The sequence below is a fragment of the Loxodonta africana genome, chromosome Y (assembly GCF_030014295.1).
Source record: "Loxodonta africana isolate mLoxAfr1 chromosome Y, mLoxAfr1.hap2, whole genome shotgun sequence".
Classification (NCBI taxonomy): Eukaryota; Metazoa; Chordata; class Mammalia; order Proboscidea; family Elephantidae; genus Loxodonta; species Loxodonta africana.
The window spans coordinates 5,507,573-5,530,471 of NC_087370.1; the positions used below are offsets into that span (position 1 = coordinate 5,507,573).

The window sequence follows — 22,899 nt, forward strand, 5'->3', positions numbered from 1 at the left end:
ATCTACACCATGGGCAATGTGACACCATAGGAATCAGGGACACAAGGGGAAAAAGCCACTTCTATTGTTTTTTTTTTTTTTTTATTTTGCAAAGCAAGCCAAGGTAAAACATGCCTAGGTGGCTCTGAGTGGGCTGCTTTCCACTTCTGGTCCCCCTGTGCCAGGGGAGTAAATCGCTCTTGACTGTTCCACTGGTTTTGTTTCAGATGGAATGTTCTGGGACTGCAAGGCATGCTTCTCTGCTATTTCACTGAGCCCATTTACCTCCATAGTATCATTGTGGGGAGGCTGCACCACACAGGCCACCTGTCCCGGGTGATGACTCACGGGACTGAAGACATCAGCCAGCTGCCAATGTCCTACTGGCACAACCAGCCTCTCCTCAGTGGTAAGAAGACACCATCCAGAAAGACAAAGATTCACTTTCCTATCAGTAGTCAGCTGCATGCAGGGCCCGGCATTACTAACTTGGGACAGAATTCTACCAGTTCTGGCCAGTGGCTGTTTAAGATCTAGTGAGCAAAATTATAACCATTCACAGACTCACTGAATAGGGGGAAAAAGGTACAGTGTATCTCTGAATATATGAACAGGCAACATTTTAAAGTGAATTTCTAATAGGACTTAGGACACTAATACATCATTGTGTCATTTTAACTGGAGTGTCTAAAGTGGCTAGTAAAAATAAAGAGATTGTAATGACTATATGCCGGTCTAATAGGATAATAATTCATTCTCCCTGGCACTGCCCCCTACCAAAAAATTCTGATAAAGATCCAGGTATATGATTTACATTAAAAAGGAAAGTGAATACTTGTACACTAATGTTCAATGCAGCATTATTCGCAATAGCCAAAAGATGGGAACAACCCAAGTGTCCATCGACAAATGAATGGATTGACACAAAGTGGTATATACATACAATGAAATATGACTCAGCCATAAAGAGAAATGTGACTCTGATATATACTACGACATGGATGCGCCTTGAAAAACATTGTGCTAAGTGAAATAAGTCTGACACAAAAGGACAGAGATTGTATGATTCCACTTACATGAAATGTCTAGAATAAGCAAATGCATAGAAACAAGTTTATTAGTGGTTACTGCAGGCTCAGAGTAGGGGGATGGGGATTTATTGCTTAAGGGGTGCTGAGTTTCTGCTTGGGGTGATGAAAAACTTTTGGAAATAGATAGTGGTGGTGGTTGGCAACATGGTGGATATAATTAATGTCACTGAATTGTTTACTTAAAAATGGTTAAAATGGCAAATTTTATGTAATTATATACATGTATACACACATACAGAAACCCTGGTGGCACAGTGGTTAAGTGACAAGAATGCTAACCAAGAGGTCAGCAGTTCAAATCCACCAGGCACTCCTTGGAAACTCTATGGGGCAGTTCTACTCTGTCCTATAGGGTCGCTATGAGTCAGAATCGACTCGATGGCAGTGGGTTTGGGTTTTATACACACACACACACACACACACACATATATATATACACCACTTGTCTGTCAGTTTGTAGCACTGTGGTGATGTGCACATTGCTGAGATGCTGGACGCTAGGCCACCAGTATTTCAAATTCCAGCAGGGTCACCCACAGTGGATAGGTTTTAGCAAAGTTTCCAGACTAGAAAGAAAGGCCTGGCAATCTACAGAGTAGAACTGCCCCATAGAGTTTTCTTGGCTGTAATCTTTACAGAAGCAGATCTCCAGGTCTTTTCTCCCTCAGAGCCACTGGGTGGGTTCAAATCGCCAGCCTTTCAGTTAGCAGCTGAACTGCTTAACCACTGCGCGACTAGGGCTTTTTGTTAATTATATTACTCTTGATAATTTTATCATTTACTTTAAGGAAAGTATTTCCAATGTCAGTTTAATTATTTATCCAAATGTGAAGAAGTTTGTTAGCATAATCCAGACTTTCCTTTGATGAGTCTACAAGTGGCTATTGAGTACATGCAGTGTACCAGGCACAGTCGTAGGCTGGGGATAGAGCCATGAACAAAACGGGCAAAAATCCATATCCAGCAGGACAAGTTAGACAAACAAACTACAAAGCATAGTATGTGATTTGGAAATAAGTGGCTTGGAGAAAAATAAAACAAAAAGGACAATACAAAGCAACTCTCAGCTTTAAACAGAAGGATCACAGGGGTCTCACTAAGATGGTGTCATCTGAGCAAAGTCCTCGAGGAAGGAGAGAGTGCATCATATGAAAAGCAAACAGCTGTGGCAGCTATAACTGACAGAAGAGTTTTTAAGAAGAGTTTTGAGACACAGGCAGGGTTGCAGGAACTTAGGTGAAACAAGTGGGTAGGAAAGAAAGGGGCTCATGAAGAAATGTTGCTTTGTATCAACTTGACAGTGTTTGAGATCACCAAGTAAAGAATTCAAGTGTTTGAAACTCCAGTGTGGTTCAGAGCTAAGACTAAATCACGTGGGCCTTGGCTTCAAGACTTAAAAGTACGGTTGTAGAACCTAAGTAGGTAAGACTAGTAAGGTACCTTAAAAGTATCTAGTCTACTCTGTTGTCTTATAATGTCACACTCTCTTCCAAAATAGCTTTACCCAGTTATTTACCAATTTATGGTGACAGGAAACTTACTACTTTCCTTCTTTTGATATCTTTGACTAATAGTAAAATCCTTATTCTGAACAAGCTATTAAAGCCCCTTACCTAAAAATACTTATTACAATGTTAACATATTAAATGATGTTCCTTTGGAGATTCTATGAATCTGGAGAGTTTTGATTTCAATAATGCTGCACCTCTTAAACTGAACAGCTGGAAACAATGGGCAATAAACACATAAAGACGCCCTCTTGAAGGCATTATAGGGCTACCAGGACAGTGAGGGATGACCAGGTCAGGATTTGGAGAAGGACAGAGGCCCAGGGGGGTGAGATTGGCCTTCAGGATTGATTTTTACCCCTAGGATCCACTCCCCTGAGAAGCTGGGTGGCTGAGGGGTGCTTCTGCTTCCACTTGGGGCTGAGGGATCAGGGATTAGAATCTACAGCATCGTGTGCACCCAAAGAGTAAGACTGAACCAGAAGTAAGTGCACCCTTACAGAGCTTGGAGAGGAGCTATGAACTATCTCCATCACTGATTTTAGATTAAGAAGATCCTATAGGAAAATTAGGTTAAGATAGTCCTACAAAAAATGTAAATAAAATACAATGAAAAATAAGCAAGCATAGGAGGAGACAAAACTTTTTGTACAAAAATCAGTAGAAAAAGACAATGAAAACAGACCCATGGCTCCAGAGATTGGAGTTATCAGACACAAACTTTAAATAACCATGCTCAATATGATAAAACAGATAAAAATTAAGAGGGGAAATATAGTTGGAAAGATGCAAGTTATTTTAAAAAATCAAGTGAGATTTTTAGGAATAAAGAAAAATTTTAAATAATTTTTTAAAAAGACAGATTTAATAACAAATTAAACAGAACTGAATAGAGAATTGAGAAATGGGAACATAGTTCTGAAGAAAAATCCAGAATGCAGTAAAGAGAGACAAAAAGAGGGAATATACAAGAAAAAATAGAGGCAGCATGATAAAGTCTAACATACTAGTAATAGGAGTTCCAGAAGAAAGAGATAATAACCAAGAAATTTCCAAAACTGATTAAAAACATCAGACTACAGATCCAAGAGTTACATTATACCTAAAGAAGAATTTAAAAATAAAAAATCGTCATGTCAGCAGTAAAACTGCTGAAAACAAAGACAGAGAAATTCTTAAAAAGCAATTAGGAAATGAAAGATTAACTTCAAAGGAGCTAAATCAGATGGTTAGCTGATTCTTCAGCAAAAAAATGGAAGGCAAAAGATATTGAAATAGCATCTTTTAAATGCTTATGAAAAATTAATCTTAACTTAAAATCTTATACCCAGCAAAAGTATCCTTCAAAATGAGAGTGAGGTGACATTTTCAGACAGACAAGAACTGAAATAATTTAACTCCAGCAGACTCACACATCTTTGAGCATGAGAAAATGATTCTAAATGAATGACCCAGAATAAAAATCACCCATATTTTTATTCATTTCGAAACTTGGCTTAATTACTGCATTTTGGGGTTCTACAGCAGCAGTGAGAAATACATATTTTGGATCAATAAGCAACCATATTCTGTCAAAACCCTACTATTTTTACATTTTTTTTTTTAAATTATAGAATCCTTTCAGGAGCCAAGAATCATGTCATTAACATAGTTTATAAAGAAAATGTTCTACATTCTACTTTGGTGAGTAGCATCTGGGGTCTTAAAAGCCTGTGAGCAGCCATTGAGGACACGCCACTGATCTCACCCCTTCAGCAGCAAGGAAGAATGAAGATACAAAACAAAGATTTCTCCAGAGAACTAATAGACTACATCTACCACAGTCTCCACCAGACTGGGTCCAGTACAGCTAGACGATGCCTGGCTACCACCACTGACTGCTATGATAGGGATCACAATAGAGGGTCCCAGACAGAGCTGCAGAAAAATATAGAACAAAATTCTAACTCAAAAAGAAAGACTAGACTTGCTGGTCTGACAGAGACTGGAGAAACCCTGAGAGTATAGCCCCCAGACACCCTTTCATCTCAGTAACGGGGTCACTCCTGAGGATCACCCTTCAGCCAAAGATTGAACAGGCCCATGGAACAAAACAAGACTAAAGGGGTACACAAGCCCTGGGGCAGGAACTAGAAGGCAGGAGGGAACAGGAAAGCTGGTAATAGGAAATTCAGTGTTCAGAAGGGAGAGTGTTGACAAGTGATGCGGTTGTTAACCAATGTTGTAGAACAATGTGTGTACTGCCTGTTTGATGAGAAACTAGTTTGTGATGTAAACCTTCATCTAAAGTACATTAAAAAGAAAGAAAGAAAAGAATCTTGTCAGTATCAGGTTTGCCTGTTTCGGTCAAGTCGATTCTGACTCATATTGACCCTATAGGACAGAGTAGAACTGCCCCATAGGGTTTCCAAAGAACAGCTGGTGGATTCGAACTGCTGACCTTTTTGGGTTAGCAGCTGAGCTCTTAATCATCGTACCACCAGGGCTGCATTATCAGGTTAGAAAAGTCGAGTTTTTTCTCCTGGTGTGGTAAATTTTACATCTTTGGAAGCATCCTGTGAGCCTGCACATTTTTACCTACATAGAATACAAACCATAGCCATTTATCAAAATGAATAAGATCACAGTTCTCTGGACCATAGGGATGAAATCCCCAAACATCAGTGCGGAATAAACTTTCATTAGAAAGAGTTCCAAGCTTTGCTGTCTTAGTGGCATTGCTGCCGTTATCAAGAGCATTCGCACACAGTATTAATAAATGGTATAACCATCAGGGCAGTGGGTCTCACATGTGCTTCAAACACTTGCTTTCAACCACGTCAACCATGTCAACCAAACTAGTCAAATGAAGTAAAGAGGACTCATGGCAACCCCATGCGCAATGGAACGAATTGCTGTCCAGTGCTGCTTCATCCCCATAATTGGTTGTGGATCAGACTGCTGTGATCCGTAGGGTTTTCATTGACTGATTTTGGAAGTAAATCATCAGATCTTTCTTAGTGTTCGTCTGGAAGCTCTGCTGAAACCTGTTTAGCATCATAGGAACTAACACACAAGCCTCCAGTGACAAACAGATGCACATGATGTACGCTGGCCAGCAACAGAACTGGGGTCTCTTGCATAATTCTTGTCAGTAGGGGTTTTCTTTTGTTTTAGTAATGTAAATACCAGAGTAGAGCGGGTCCTAAACTAATCTCATCTACGGTGTCTTATGAAAAGAGAATAGACACAGACGCACACAGGGAAAGAGCAGACCCCATGTGAGGACCTGTCTGCAAGGAAAGGAAACCCAAGGAGTGCAGCAGTCACCGGAAACTAGGAGAGAGGCTCCCAGAGGAGTTGGCATGGCCAAGACCCTGATTTGCACTGTCGGCCTCCAGAACTCTGAGAAAATAAACCTCTGTTCTTTAGAGCCACCTACCTGTGGTATTTTTTGCTATGGCAGCACTAGGTAACTAAGACAACTTGTTAAGGACATCTCACAGCAGAAAGAATTAATTTTCCACCCTCATTTCTCCTGACACACTATGTCCAGATTCTATAGTACATTTTGCATATTTTCCATTGAATATGCTCTCTTAGGACAAGGCAATAACTATTAAATTACTGTCAGCTGCAATGATGTTTATGCTAATAATAATGAATCAAATGGCATTAAAACAGACTTAGCAACTAGTTATCCCAAATCCATGAGTCCAGATTAAAATATTACTAACTCTACATAAATTAAAGGTGTGTGTGTAAAAATAAATTAATAAACATGTGTGTGTAGAGTAGGGAGTTGTGGGTGTGTGTGCATGTGTGTGTCTGTGTGTGTTAAATTCTGAGGGCCATCTGCCAAAATATACAACTAGGCTGCATACAAATAGGTTCCTCCTCCTCCTGCAATGTTATGATTCTGGGCATGCCAGGGGCAAGCTGCTTCATTCATTCCACAAAATTAGACACAGCGCTGCCCTGTAATACAGACTTGCCTCGCTTCATGGACAAAATATACTCCTGAAACGTCTTGTGTGAATTTAATTTTGGAAAAGTGAATTACATTTTAAATACAGTAGACTCATTAGCTATTTAAAGACATTTCATAATATCTCTCTTATACAACGCCTTTTAGAAAAGGTAAATAAAGATTTTCTTAAGTAAGGAATCCTTTTATAGCTACATGAGCCATATTAAAACTCATTTTCATAGATGAATTGTGGATTCACTCTCACTGCTCTTAAATAATAGTAGTGGTTGTAGCGATAGTAGTGGCAACCGTAGTAGTAATAGGTTAGTTAACTTTTCCAAGGTCATACTGCTAGTAAGTGATAAAAGTGGTATTTGAATTTGGTCTGTTTCTAGAGCACACCCTATTAACAAAATTGTATCTGCTTGAACAAAAGGTCGTATAACCTTCATCAAGCCGATCTCTCTTTGTTAGCCAACCTAGCAGAATTTTAGTGCCATTGAAGGCTGATGGAGACAAATCTACTTTGAAATAACTATTTTAAAAAACTTTAAAAATCTAGATTTTTTTGAAATCTAGAATTTTGGAAATCTAAAAATATTTCGGTAAAGATGGATAACCTATGTTTTGTGTGGTATGCCTTTGGATTAATCAATGTCAACACATCTCTGATTTACTTATCAGGTTTACATATTTTAATTGACGCTATTTCCATCAGAGACTCTTCTAATAGAGATAAAGTTTAGGCAGGTAATAGTTATTTCCAAAACTACTTGGAAATAATTACTTAAAAAAAAAAACAAACTACTAGATCCCATTCTTCATCAGGTTACAGTCTTTCAGGGACATCTTTTTTTTCCCCCTCACTCTTTCTTGGGCTTTCCAATCACATCTGTAAATACAGGATCCTGCCTGATTGAGATTGGCCAGACTCAGGAGTATGTGCCATGGTTCTCATCTCTTTTGTTCATTCTGCACCGACTAGCTGATTGGCACACGAGCGTTCCTCCTGTGTTACACTGTCTTCTCTAAGGGTAAGCCTCTCTGGCATTTCCAATGATACTCACGCCATACAAGGCACAGAACAAAGAGAAATACGATGTGCCGGAGAAGCAGCTGTGAATCCTCTCTCCTGCAAATCCAGTTGTTCTGCCAGAAAGTGGTGCCCAGAATATCAGATTACTCCTGCAGAAAGAGCTTCCCTTGGTTCGTAGACCAGTACCAAAATTCAACATTGCTGCTTATAGGAGGCAGAATAATGGTCCTCTCAAAGATATCCGGTCCTAATCCCTGGAGCCTGTAAATGTTAACCTTATTTAGAAAAAGGGTTTCTGCAGATGTGATTATATTGAGGGTTTTGTGATGACATTATCCTGGATTGTATAGATGGGCTCTAAATTCCACCACAAGTGTCCTTATAAGGGAGAAGCTGACGGAGATTACACACAAGGAGGAGAAGACAATGTGAAGATGGAAGCAGAGATTAGAGTGATTTGACCACAAGCCAAGGAATGCTGGCAGCCAGCAGAAGCTGAGACACGCAAGGAGCAGATCTTCCTAGAGCCTCGGAGGAAGCAGGGGCCTGCCAACACCTTGATTTCAGACTTCCAGAACTGTGATAGAATACATTTCTGTTGCCTTGTTATCAAGTTTCTGGTAACTTGCTACAACAGCCCCTGGAAAGCTATAGGGGGCTACATGATTAAAGTATAACTTTCTCTACATATAGGAACTATATTAAAATATACAGCATTGTTCTTAATGCTGTCATAACATCAAAGGCAAAAGTTTGTTATTGGGTTTGTTCTATTTTGATTTCTTTTAGTTCTTGCATGTCAAGAAGCAGAGTCACCAATCTTTGTTAAAGTGGTCTGTAGACTGAGGAACACCAGGCTTCTGAAGTATATACCTGTAAATAGATCCCATGAACTTAAACAAACGTTGTTCACAGTGCTGACTTTTCCAAGTGTTTATTTCTCATGAGGACTTTCTTTACTTCTTGGAGCATAATTGACCCAACACTCATGCTTTCAGTATTCAGACTCCCAAAGCTCTTTAATAAGATCTTAACTATACTGAGACCTCATGTCAAATAGAAGATTTTGATCTGTTTACATCTTTCTCTGCATGGAAATTTCTGAATAATCTCTGGAAGGTAGTGCTGTGAATTGGGGAAAGTGGAGATTGTATTACTATATTTTCTGAGTAAACTGGATTGCTAGATATGTGTTAATATAATATTTTGAGGAAAATCATGAAAATAGGTCTTAGTAAGGTTTGCCTGTGACTGTAAATATATTATGTCCTTTTGACTTGATTTTTATCTTAAATCACTTGATGTCAAAGGAAAAAAAAAATTATTTCAGGAGCTTATGCCTCTCTTTCGTTTTCACGATCCTCAAAGGAAGAAAAAAATAAAGCACAAACCAGATTTTCATTTCTAGACCTGAGCAGGTGTGTCTTCATCTTTCCAGCACTATCTAAAACAATTCTTAACAATGCCATTCAACACTAAGTGAGGTAAGCAGTTTTAGCCCTAACAGCTTTAACACTTTCAACCACTTTCAAAAGCATAACCCTCCATGATATGGAAAACAATAACTATTGAATGAATAAATACATGAATGAGCTCTTGAGCTATGGGATATTCCTTGCAAGTATTTAAAGGCAGAGGTGCCAAAAAGGCACCTGGGAAATTGATTTTAAATGGTAAAATTAATGCCTAATGAAGGAGATTATTCATATATGTGTATAAGATTCCTTAGAAACCAAATGTTTCCCCAGGCTGAACAACAACAACAAAAAATAGAAAAATCAAGAATCTGGAAGTAACCTAGTCAATCATTTTAATATGTCTTCAAAAGACCATATCAACCAGTTGAGGGATTATGTATGTGAATGTGATGAGGTATGAGGAGAGAACTGGGAGAAACGCTCTGAAACATATAAAAATGGCAAAGAATATTGAATATACCATGGACTGCCAGAAGAACGAGCAAATCTGTCTTGGGAGAAGTACAACCAGAAAGTTCCTTAAAAACCCAGAACCCAGTGCCGTCGAGTCAATTCCGACTCATAGCGACCCTATAGGACAGAGTAGAACTGCCCCATAGAGTTTCCAAGGAGTGTCTGGCAGATTCGAACTGCCAACCCTTTGGTTAGCAGCTGTAGCACTTAACCACTACGCCACCAGGGTTTCCTTAGAAGCATGTAATCCGGGCATGTTATCAGCAGGGATCAGTCCCTGGAGAAGGACATCAAGCTTGGTAAAGCAGAGGGTCAGTAAAAAAGAGGAAGACCCTCAATGAAATGATTGACACAGTGGCTGCAACAAAGGGCTTAAGCATTACAATGATTGTGAGAATGGTGCAGAGCTGGGCTGTGTTCTGTTGTACGTGGAATCACTATGAGTTGGAACTGACTTGACAGCACCTAACAACAACAACAAATGGCTAGGGTCAGGTGCACCTTAGTCATCAAAGTGACATCTTTGCCTTTTAAAACTTTAAATGGATCTTTTGCAGCAGGTTTGCCCAATGCTATATGTTGTTTGATTTCTTGACTGCTATATAGATATTTTTTTCTGTTTTTTTTTCTGTTTTTTTATATAGATTTAGAAATAAACATTTTTGATAATTTGGTTTGCATAATCATATGTATGAGTTTAGGTATTATTTATTGCATGAGCAATTCTCCCTATCCACATACTTTCTTTGCTTCTTCCGCACGTGCCAACAAAATTGGGATCAAAGCTAAACAGAAAGTGTGATTAGAGCGCTAGTGAGGAGATAGAACCTGCTTGTCTCGCGAGTTACATTACCGCATTTCCATCAATTAGTTCTGTCTTTCTCTGTTATACCAGCAGTATTTCTTCCTTCCCCATCATTCCTCTGTGTAGTGAACAGAGCATGCAGGCTGGGTTGAAAAGAGTGCCATGGCTGCTTTCCCTGGCACTGTCCTGGCTTCTTTGGAGAGGCCAGCAACTGGAATGTGCTGGGGGCATCCTGCCAGAGCTGCAGCTGGACCACTTGCCAAAGGCCAGGTGTTTCTGAGCTGAGAGCCAGGAGTAAAGTGGCAACACTATTACACAACAGAGAGAGATGAGAAGGAAGGAGGGAGCTAGTGCATCTTGTAGGGAACTCAGGAAGTTCTGATGTCAATATTAGGCAATCCAAGACTGTTGTTTCTGAGTTCAGAGTCCAGAACTTGGGGAGAAGGCCCAGATGATGAATCTTGAGCTCTGGGTATCAGTGCCCAGTCCTGATCCTTTTGGAGACCAAGGATGAAAGGAGGGAGGGAAAGCAGGAGGGGGAGGGAGTGGGAGGAAGGTGCAGGTTGCTGTTTCTGGCAGTGCCTGGCTGCAGTGCCAGTCTGGAGCAGATACTGATTCTCTTTGTGCCTAGTTATCCCTGACCTCAGCAACTGCCTCCTCTTGCCAAGGCAGTCCATGCCCAGTAGGACAGCCCATGGCTGCCAAGGTGCCAGATTGCTTTCCCCTACCTGGCACTTGGGGTTAGTAACTGCCACAGTGAATCACTTCAAGAAAAAAGAAAGAGCTGACATGAATGAAATGAGCCTGGGTGTCTGACGTTGCCTATCCATGACCAGAAGAAGGTCGTCAGGTGATTTTCACTTTGGAAGCTGGGCTGTGTTGGTGACAGACTCTAGCCCCAAACAAACTGTGTTCAGTGAAAGGGCATTTGTTCTGTCCTAAAGCCCCTCACTTGTGTATGGGGGCGGGGTGATACAGCAGGAGAATCCTCAGATCTGTTCACTTTGCAGCTGAGACCTGAGGGGCTCTATTCCTGAATTTGGGGGCCTTGGAGGTTCATCAATAGAATTCTTGCCTTCCATGTGGGAGACCCGGGTTTAATTCCCCGCCAATGCACCTCATACACGGCCACCATCCTCATGTCAGCGGAATCTTTTGTGTTGCTATGATATTGAACAGGTTTCAGCAGAGCTTCCAGACTAAGATGAACTAGGAAGAAAGGCCTGGCAATCTACTTCCAAAAATCAGCCAATGAAAACCCTACAGATTACAGTGGTCTGATCTGCAACCAATCATGGAGATGGGGCAGAACCAGTGGTTCCACATTTTATGCAAGTAACACACCTTCTGTGCATGTTTGCCAGCTGTGCCCTCTTCCCTCAAGGCACCCTCACAAGCACTGCCATGCCATTCTTCTTCCACATGTTGCTGTAAAAAAAAAAAAAAAAAAAAGCATAATATGCTTATAAAAATACCACTTGGAGGGAGGGCATGGCCTGCAAATAAATGCAGATGGTGCACGTTATTTGCGTAAAAATACAGCATTTCGTTCCATTGTACACGGGGTCACTATGAATTGGGGACCGACTTGATGGCAGCTAACAACAACAACAACAACAACATTCCTGAATTTAAGTGAAGACTAATTCCAAGAAAGCAAAATTTCCTTACTTTAATGAAAGGATATCTCTCACTGGAAGTGTCCACCAGTAGGTTCCAGAACCTGAATTCACACCTCACTCAATCCAGCTCAAGTTATTTGTGCTTGAATTACATCACTAATACCAGGGCTTCTCCACCAGCAATTAGTGGCTATTGCTATGGCCCTTGAACAGCCATTCTAATGGCCTTCTAAATGGAATTCACTTGCCAACTCATTCAGTTTTGTTTTTCCAGGCTCTCCACTATGTGACATCTGACAGATAACTGACAAGATTGAATGGATTCCTTTCCTCCCACAGCACACAGTCCAGCCCTTGCCCCATATTTACCATTTGAAAATGGGACAGGAAAAAAGACTGCAAAGAGAGAGACCTGGAGTGCTAGTCAGAAAGGAAGCAGGGCAGAGCTGGGAAGCCTCTTAGTTACCAGGGACTACCACAACAGAAATGCCACAAGTGAGCGGCTTTAAAGAACAGAAGTTTATTTTCTCACAGTTCAGGAGACTAGAAGTTTGTCTTCAGGATGTGGCTATGTGCATAGGTCCTTCCTTGTCTATTTCAGCTTCTAGAAGCTGGGGAAATGCTTGGCCTTTCTGGGCTTGTAAATGCATCTGTCTCCATCCTCTGTCTTCCCCACGTGTGACTCTGTGTCAAATCTGGTCTTTTTATAACTCAGAAGTGATTAGCTTTAGGACCCACCCTGCTCACTAACATAACAAAAGAAAACCCCCTATTTCCAGAAAGGGTCATATTTACAGGTACAGGAGTTAGGACTTCAACACATATTTGGGGGGAACACAATTCAATCCATAACAGAGGCTAAGTTGATCTTTACAATATGAAACTGAAGGGGAGAAGAAGAGAGACAGTCAAGTTAGGCTGGGTTTAGGGAGAAGTGTCCTCCTATAAGAAGCTCTGGAGGAGTGGTGGAGGAGAGATAGGATTCAAGAGACTCTGAAGATGGCATCTGAGAAGTGTTTCTTGGTTATAAATTAAATATGCTGTAATACCGTCCCAGTGAACAATTGAGAGATTGAATCCTTCTCCTACTTACTTTTGTGTACTGGACTGAACATCTTTCAGTGTGGCTCTGAGCAGAGACTGGGACGTATGGCATGCCTCCCTTAGAATTTATTAGGGTTACGTATATTATGTATGAAATTGCCATGAGGAAATTTAGAATATTGAAAGCATCTGGTCTGTTTTCACCTGGGAAAGTGCTCCTTGCCTCCACACTGCTTCACTTATTTATCTTCGGATTCTTGTCCCCCTTTGAAGGTTACAGATTGCAAACATAACCTTCAAAGGAGAGGAAGATAAATGGGGACGGCATAGCAGCACCAGAATCTTACGTGGCTTAGAACTCTCAAGACAGTATCAGAGCATAAGGACACTGTGCTCACTCCAGGGGCTCTCAAAAGGTTGCCAGGCTTCTTGCCAAAACGGTCACCCAGAGATTCCTAATCAGAATGACAAGCAACACTAGATGGCTGGGCGGGAGTTGAGGCTGGGGCTGGGGTTAGAAGCCAACTCCACAGGCTGCCAAAATGTTTTCCTAGTACACTGTGGTATTTCCATTTTCTGATCTGGTTTGTGAACCTATTACTATATAGATTGTATAGTCCCAGTTAAAAATCAGAGCATACATCTGACAAAGGGGGAAATACTGTGAAGCAAGGACTTGCCTGAGATTTTTTAATGTTTTTTGGACAGGACCAGTTGAATGATCACGCAACCTGTGCTTAAAAGGGCCCTTGCTTGGTTTAATACTCTGCTGTTGCCGTCTCGAAACTCTTAATAAGTGTTCAGCAAGGGTCCCCACATTTTTCTTTTGCGCTTACTGTTGTTGTTAGTTGCCACTGAGTTGGCTCCGACTCATGGTGACCCCATGCACAACAGAACAGGCCATTGCCTGGTCCTGCACTGTCTTCATGATCGTTGATATGTTTGAGTCCATTGTGTCAACCCATCTCATTGAGGGTTCCCTCACCTCTGATGCCTCCTGATGACATGTCTTCAGTAAGCAAGTCAAGGTCTTGAACAATATCCTGCGATCCATGGGGTTTTCATAGGCTAATTTTCAAAAGCAGATCACCAGGCCTTTCCTCCTAGTCTGTCTTAGTCTGGCAGCTCCACTGAAACCTGTCCACCGTGGATAACCCTGCTGTTTGAAATACTGGTGACCTAGCTTCCAGCCTCATAGCAACATGCAAGACACCACAGTACAACAAGCAGACAGATGGGTGGTGGTTCTTTGGCAGTGGGTCTTGTAAATTACATAGCCAGTCCTATTTCTGGATCACATCTCTTGATTGATTAATTAATTGATGGATGGATGGCTTAATTATCCTATACCCTTAGCTCTCTCTTCTTTCTTATCTAGTAATGTTTTCTCCTCAACTAGGTTATAAACCTAAGGGTCTGTCTGTTATTGTTTACTACCCCTGAGATGCTGCCCAGTACAGAGATGGACACTCAGTAAGTGCCTAGTAAACAAATTCTTAGATTGCCTTTACATGGTTCCATTTGTTCATTAATTCACTCAGCAAATATTTATAGAAAGGGAAAAAAATCTGGGCAGTGCTTTATTATTACAAGCCTTCCAACACAATCTTTTAAATTAAAAGGTTATAAATGGGTCCCAGCAATATTTTCTAGAAAGAGGCTGTCATCACAGTTATGCTCGATTTTCAGCATACATCCCTGCAGGTCAAATGATGACCTTGGTATGAACTGGCCAGGTTGTAAATAGGAAAAACGGAACTATGTGTCCATGACTACCTCCTATCAGAGCAAACCAGACTTTTTTTCCTACTAGCTGGCCTCACAGGAGCCTTGTGTGGGGCCAGGAATAGTAATGTTTGGCTGTTTCTATTTCTCTGCTAACAGGAGTGAGTGATGTGGAGGTGTGCCAGCCAGGAAAATCTCCCCTCTTCAGCATGAACTGGATTGTAGGTAGCACAGATCTGGAGATTATTAATGCCACCACAGGGAAGAGGGACGGTGGGGGCTCGTCGAGACTCTGCAAGCATGTGTTCTCTGCCCGGTGGGCAAGACTTTATGGTAAGGTAGGTCACACGCATCCCTCTCTAGGGACAAGTTGGATGCAGCTGGACCAGGCTCACATCTTGGACACAGCTCACAAGTGATGAGCCTGGTGGGTTATCATCTGGTCCACAATCAGGGGGCATAAGACACAAAAACTAAGGCAGATTTGTGTTTCCTTTTCCCCAATTCCCCAGGCCAATAGCACCTTTTCTGTAGACTTACACGCTGAGGCTTTGATACACAAAGCATGGTCCACAGACCAGTGATGTTGCCATCACCTGGAATTTCATACACATTAGAATTGGAGAAACATGTTTCCAGAAAATCAGGCAGAAAAGGGGCTAAGTCGTGAACACTTCATGTGCTCCAGGCTCTAAGCTAACTGCCTTACATGTGGTATCACGAGAAAAGGCCCATAGAAACTTTTTGAGGTAGTTATTATTCCCACTTTACACACAAAGGAACTAATGCCCAGGAAAATTAGGTAATTTTCCCCAAATTAAGCAGGTAGTTGATGTCAGAGGTGAAACTGGAACTCTCTTCTCCCAGACTACATTAGTGATTCTGAGCTTGTTTTCTATAAATAGGAATAATTACATTTTGAGGCATTACATTGAACTACAGATTTCCATTGGCTCAAAGAATGACACATTGTAACAAAAATGGAATGCAAAGGAAAAGATATATATAGAAATACTTTGCCCATTTTCCTACACTGGTTTATCCAGGCAATGTCTACAAGTGAGGCCACTGGTGGTTCTGTGGTAGAACTCTCACTCACCATGCAGGAGACCCAGATTCGATTCCCAGCCAATATACGTTACGTGCAGCTACCACCCACCTACCAGTGGAGGCTTGCATGTTGCTAGGATGCTAAGCAGATTTCAGTAGAGCTTCTAGACCAAGATGGAGTCTGGAGAAAGGCCTGGCAGTCTACTTCCAAAAATCAACCAGTGTAAACACTATGGATCACAAGAGTTGGATCTGCAACTGATCATATGGATGGACCAAGACGGGGCAGCACTTTGTTCCATCTTGCATGGTGTCACCATGAGTCGGGGGCCTACTCAATGGCAGCTAACAATAGCAACAACGACTATAAGTAGTAATAATAGTGTTGTGATGGATTCGTGAACAAATAGAAGAACAAGATAGTTGTACTGGCACTTACAATGAGTATTTTTGTCAGTTTAGAGAATACTGAACACCACACTTCGTAGTTCCTTGGCTGGCAGAGACTTCTGCCTCTACCTCTGCTCTGTCACAGTCTGTTGTAAGGCAAAGTGTGTCTATGGCCAGGCTCCCTACAGCTGTGACCACGACCCCTCAGCCTGTGTCAGGTCTGCTTTAGGACACCCTCCCATGCTTTGTTATTCCATGCATTAGGTGCAGACTATGCTAAGACTGGTAGGTAAGAGGAAGCCATCGATTTTTTCTTGCTCAACAAAAGGGGCTTTCTTCTTTTACATATGCTCAAGGTGACATTGGCCAGCAGGTGGGCAGCTTGACTTCCAAAGCTGTCTCTGGAAGCTCCTTCAGTACTATTCACCTCACTTGCCAGCAACCCCCTGACCTCCCTGCTGCATGCTGGATTAAAGCTGTATTTGATCCCTACCTTAGGCTGCCTGGTTGTACAGTGGTTAAGCACTTGGCTTCTAACTGAAAGGTCAGCAGTTCAAATCTACTAGCTGCTCCATGGGAGAAAGAGGTAGCAGTCTGCTTCTGTAAAGATTACAGCCTTGGGCCTAGGGTCTTAAAAACTTGTGAGGGGCCATCTATGATACATCTCCTGGCCCCACCTCATCTGGAGCAAGGGAGAATGAAGAAAAACAAAGGCACAGTGAAAGATTAGTCCAAAAGACTAATGGACCACAACTACCATAGCCTTTACCAGACTGAGTACAGCACAACTAGATGGTGCCCAGCTACCACCACTGACTGCTCTGAAAAAGGTCACAATAGAGGGTCCCAGACAGAGCTGGAGAAAAATGTAGAACAAAATTCTAACTCACACACACAAAAAAAAGACCAGACTTACTGACCTGACAGAGACTGGTAACACCCCAAGAGTATGGCCCCTGGATACCCTTTTAACTCAGTACTGAAGTCACTCCTGAGGTTTACCCTTCAGCCAAAGATTAGACAGGCCTATAAAACAAACAATTGCTCACGTAGTTCAACCACGTATATGAGACTAAATGGGTATACCAGCCAGGACGAGAAGGCAGAAAAGACAGGAAAGCTGGACTAACAGAAATGGGGAACCCAATGTCGAGAAGGGGAAAGTGTTGACACATCACGGGTTGGCAACCAATGTCACAAAACAATATGTGTATTAATTGTTTAAAGAGAAACTAATTTGCTCTGTAAACTTTCACATAAACCACAATTAAAAAAAAAAAAGAAATTAGCCGGAGGAGCCTATGAGGCAGTTCTACTCTGTCCTATAGGGTTACTATGAGTCAGAATCAACTTGATGGCAATGGTTTTGATTTTGTTTGTTTGTTTTAGGCTGATTCCAAAGCATTCCCTATTGTTACTCAGAAAACTGACAGGGGAACATCCTATTTTTATTGTCTTCCTGATGGGCTAGCAATATCAACTCAATAGCCTCCCTATTTCCTTGTTACCATAGTGCTGTGTTAGCTTCAAAAATCATTCTTGGCTTCTCCTTCCACCTTGCCCATCCTTTACCCATTTTGACCACCCAGTCCACCTGCAGAAGGACACAATTTCATGCAGTGTTCCTGTTTTTAATAACAGACAAGGTATATGCTTATTTTGTTCATTAACCATTCACACTTCTGGTTAAATGAAAGTTTCCTTAATAACTAAGCTTCCCATAGAATTGCATGATAGAACTTGGTAGCTATGAAGAGTAACTTTATAGTGTTGCTTTTTTTTTCTTTCTTTTAAAGGAAGACAGACAGAAATGAAAAGGCCTAAGACCAAGAGTTAACTTATTGCTTATAAAATTCCTATGGTGGTGTGATTCATCTGCAAAAGCCTCTTATTTCTGCCAGGTCATTTATTTGTTCTTTCTTGTTTCTGTTCCACAGCTGAGCACACGGATACCAAGCCATGGAGACACGCCATCAATGTACTGTGAGGCCAAGCTAGGGGCTCATACCTACCAGTCTGTTAAACAGCTGCTGTTTAAAGCATTTCATAAAGCTGGTCTGGGCACCTGGGTGAGGAAACCACCAGAGCAAGATCAGTTTCGACTATCACTGGACTCCTTGCTGTTTGACCAGAGTGAAACACTGGAGAAGGCAGGGCAGTGTGTGTGGAGAGATGTGATGGTGTTGATCAGTTCTTTGCATTCATTTTCTTTTGGTGTTCCAGAAGTATGCAAATGTTCAATGTTCGAAGAAGCAACTAAACTTGAATTAGGAATATGCTGCTTCTCAGATGGCTGCTCCCCAGATTGCTACCAAGAACACTGAGTGCCACACTTAAAGGTATAAGTGCAGTTGGGCTATCTCTATCTCTTCATGGTGGTATCAAAAGGAGAGTTTCTATTCAGGCTGGAGGTCTTAGTTGCAGCCTTGAAAAGGGTATTGAAACATTGCCAATTAGAAATAAACCTCAGGCACCATTCCCCCTCTTTCTCTTCCCTGCCATGTACCTCTTTAGCAATGCATTTGGTGGTCGTTAGCACAAGTTCACTTGATGCTTCAAGATAAGCCACAAGCAAAAAGCCATGGCTCCTTCCCAAAGAAACCTATAAGAGTGCTCTATTATTTTCATTATCCATTTCAGTTTTGTACTCCACCTACTTTCAAAAAGGACTTGAGATGTGCAATATTAAAGCACACATAATAGCACAAGAGAAATGAAGACCATTCGTGCAAAGTAAGGGCATAGTTAGCCAAGACACCAAGGAGTTAAGATTTACGATGTACAGAAACTCTGTAAACTCCCTAATAACTAAGTGCTGCAAACTGACCCAAGCCTATTTAGTCAATCAGGACTCTTAGTTTCTTTTGGCAGATAATGTTAGCCATGGGAGATGTCTGTGTTACATAAAGGTTAACTACTACCCTGCAACCTACCGGGTAATAAGGAAACAGTCTTAGACCAAATTCTGACATTTTAAACTAAGTTTTTATTAGAAAGCAAGCCCAAAAACCATTCACAGCAACTTCTTCTTTTGACTTGAGGAGCTACCAACTCTGTCCTTTTAGGTGCTCCAACCACCATCTTGCATGAAAAAAATTTTCGCTTAAAACAAATGTTGAAATGCAGGAGGCAAGATCACATCCTTTTGTTGCATGGATCAGACAGCTAGAATCCTCCAGCTCACAGCTGGATGTAGGACCATTTAGAGATTTAACCTAGAGCATTATTCCTGAGAGAAAAGGTATGGGTTCTTATGCTCTGTTCATGCAAGGACAAGGAACATCTCTTAAAATATGTGTAGTCAGTCCATATCGCTTGAATCACTTTAATTTTACCAGTGAGAACCCATTTCTAACATTCATCATGCTAGTTGACAGGTCTCTAATTTTTTTGACTAAAAATCCATATCGGAAGTCGATTATGCTAAATGGCAAAGCTTAGTAGTAACCACTTCTAGAGTATGGGCTTCCTGGTTAGAACTCCAGCTGAGAACCCTTAGAGTGTACATCCTGGTTAGAATGCAAGGTTATCACTTAACCCATGAAAAACAAGCATAATATGTTGTATATATCCAAGCATAAATTACAGATATCAAAATGAAACATATTGAGTTGTAGATATTTGTTATAAAATGAGGAGAAGTAGAGCTATTAGTACGGAAATGGAAAATTTTCTGGGATTTAATTTAAAGTCAAATTCATTACTCAAGTTCTTTTAGAAAAGAATATGGACATTGTAGTAAACATCTTTTTCAAGATAAAGTTTCAAAAGCTGTGAATTTTTTTTTTTAAGTAAATGGTTCTTATTAAACTTTCACAAAAATTGAGGAAATAAAACAGATTCTTAATTCAGCGTAAATGCTAAGACCAAATGGCCAGTTTATATTACTTTCTGATCATTTGGCTTATGACTAGGATGAAGTTTAGAGACAGCTTCCCCCCGCCCAAAAATAAATAAATAAGTGTGTCTAAGTTTGTGGCTTAGACACGCTCTCTCAACTGTCAAACATCTGGAGCCCTTTTCTGAAAGTATGAAGACATAGCCAGTTCCTTCCTGAAACCTTTGACCTGAATTTTGAATTTACTAGCATCCTGAGCAGTTGCTTTAAGAAGTATATGTATGCTTTATATAAAAGTGCTCCAAGTAGTTCTCTTTCTACAATGAGGAGACACACGTTAACCACAGCAGTCTTAACCATTACAGAAAAGGCAAAGGGCCACTCATCCTACAAACAGGCACATTGAATACCACCCATATTATCTGATCAAAGAGACTTGGAAGCACTCACCTACCCAATAATAAATACTCTACAATGCCTAAATTCCAGCCCTTTGGTCAAAATTCATTTTGCTTAAGGCACTGGATGTCTAAAAACAATTCAAACTTCAGTAAAATATAAATATCCACTTCTGGAAAAGCCACCCATTAACTCTGATCTACCCATTAGCACTAGCAGAGGGATTCATTTATTAGATCAACACTTTGGGGGGACTAAGGCTCTGCAGGAGAAGGTTTATAGCAAGAGGGAGGCATTAATGCAGCAGGGAGTCAGTTTGAGGAGCTGGAGCTTTGCCGTGGAGGACCTGTCAGGGTGGGGCATGAAGGCAGACGGGGAGGAGGAGGACCTAGGGCTCTGGGCATTGAAAGGGCAGTGAAAGAGGAAACATGGTTCAGACAGCTGGTGGTAACAACATGCTGTAAGCCGATGGTTGGCGAAAGGCACTGCCGAGGAATGGGGGGAATATAGAAGGTGGTTTAAGATGGGCAATTCAATGTCATGATAATTCCACTCTCTGAAGCAAATAGGTGGCCAAATTAGGGCCGCATTCCCATGAGTAGATTGCGCTGCACAGACGTTGCTCCTGATTGGCAGAAATCAGACCCAGCCAACAAGAGGCCAGGTCACCGGATTCTATGTAGCATCAGGTGTGACTGTAGGGTACAGACCATGTCAGCCCATAGACAAAAGGTCTAGTGGTGGGAGCCCAAGGATTTCACTTTCATCCCAACACTAATCTTAGGCTGATTCTACCCTGCATTTCTTTGATCGGTGAATTAGAGTCTCTAGAATAGCCCACATATACCTCACCTGACATTCCAGTAAGGAGAACAAAAGCTCAAACCCCTTTGTTTTCAAATTTTCTGTATTCCATATTAATATGTATTTTCCCTATGATTAAAGCCCAAATAAATGAATAGTGCCTTTATCTGCCTCTGAAGCATGCATAGCTTTCCTATTGGGGAGATAAGCAAACTTGCCTGGTTCTTAGGCAAAAAGTCAGAGCGTGTATCTGTGAACCTTTCCACAGGCACTGCGGCCAAGGGGAGAGTCACCAGGCCATGAGCTCTGCTTGTCCATCGTACAGGGTCTCTCAACAATGTACAGTGTCAAGTTATTGAATTTAGAATTTCTTTGGTTTTCTTTTTTGCCAAGGAAAGGATTTGCAGGTCTGTAATTATTGTTTTCTTTTTATTCCTGTGATTCTCTTTAAATCTGTATATACCTATCATGTGCCACCACTGATTTTGTGATGAGTCTTGTTGTTCCTCAGAAATGTCAAGCTGAGTTACTTTTCAAAAAACATACAGTTCACATTTTCCCCACAGAATTTCCTTTTCACAGGGAGCTATTCTTATCAGTAAAGTTAATTTTGGTATAGAGTTAACCATGTCTGGAGAGCCATAAACAGTAAATGCATAGTATATCAATGCCCAGAATAGAATAGTAAAAGTATTTTGATGAAATCCTATTTTTAGATTATAAATTTCAAGATGTGTCTATAGTATCTTGTTAAAATATTAAAAATTAAAGTAGACATTTTTAATTTAGAGAAACTTATATACTCATTTTTTAAAAGCCATTCTAATGAAGTAATCTGTCTGATTGGGCCCAAATACAATAACTATCCATTTATAATGAAGACCAAAGGGAAGTTAGAAAGTCTTTCTTTCATGTGAGTAACCATTTGATTGCTATGACCACCTCATTTGGCAGAAGTCTCATTTAACACTCAGCAAAACCTAATGTACCTTTGCTAGTTTCTCTACCATCCTTCCCTAACAGAGTTTGCAGAGCCTATAATCCAGTCCAGGATCAGAAAAATCCACTGTCTTTCACATTTTGCTGGGTTTGGGTATATTCTAGGAAGGGCAGTACCACTGTCAGGTGACACTTAGCGGGAACGAACCTGTCTCTCAGGTCTTGTTGGTGTTTTATTGCTGGTACTTTATGCATGCTTCTCACAGGTAAAGTTGATACCACAGGTGGGAGATAATGTGTGGGGGCAGGCAGGAGGGAAGGACGTGGAATAGAATGTATGGGATGGAGAGATAGGCCTTGGCATGGCACCGTCCATGGACTTGACTCAGCACTGCAAGCTGGAGCACCAGTTCTGATTCAGACAAAGCAAAGGATGGTGGGCGCAGGGGGGTGAGGAAGGAGAAATAAGAGACAAAAGGTATAAGCTGTTAGAGAGATGACCATAAAGAATAAAAGAAGTGTTGTTCCTATATTGTTTTCCCACTCGCTCAATTCTGGGAAATAGGAGAGAAGCGTGACCCCATTTGCCACCGTTTTTCACTTGTCCTCCCACCGATTCTACCTCTTTGGTTTTCTTTCTCACTCTTCATCTTTCTTTTTTTTTTTTTATTCTCACCTCTTCCCTATCCCTAAACCACCTTCCTCATTTCTCCTCTGATTCCTTTGTTGGGGGGTTCCCCGGAACTAGTGAGAGCACTTAGCTGGTCTGTGGTATCATTAGGTAGGATC

At 41.1% G+C, this 22,899-nt stretch overlaps 1 protein-coding gene across 1 annotated transcript in view; it reads left to right on the forward strand.

Moving 5' to 3' along the window:
• LOC100661999 (adenosine deaminase RNA specific B2 (inactive)) overlaps positions 1 to 18,454 on the forward strand; it is a 58,431-nt gene extending 39,977 nt beyond the window's left edge. The window contains 3 exon segments of the mRNA XM_064278750.1: positions 207 to 388; positions 14,850 to 15,028; positions 18,068 to 18,454. Coding sequence (XP_064134820.1) covers positions 207 to 388; positions 14,850 to 15,028; positions 18,068 to 18,454 — 748 coding nt within the window.
• The last annotated feature ends 4,445 nt before the right edge of the window (positions 18,455 to 22,899 follow it).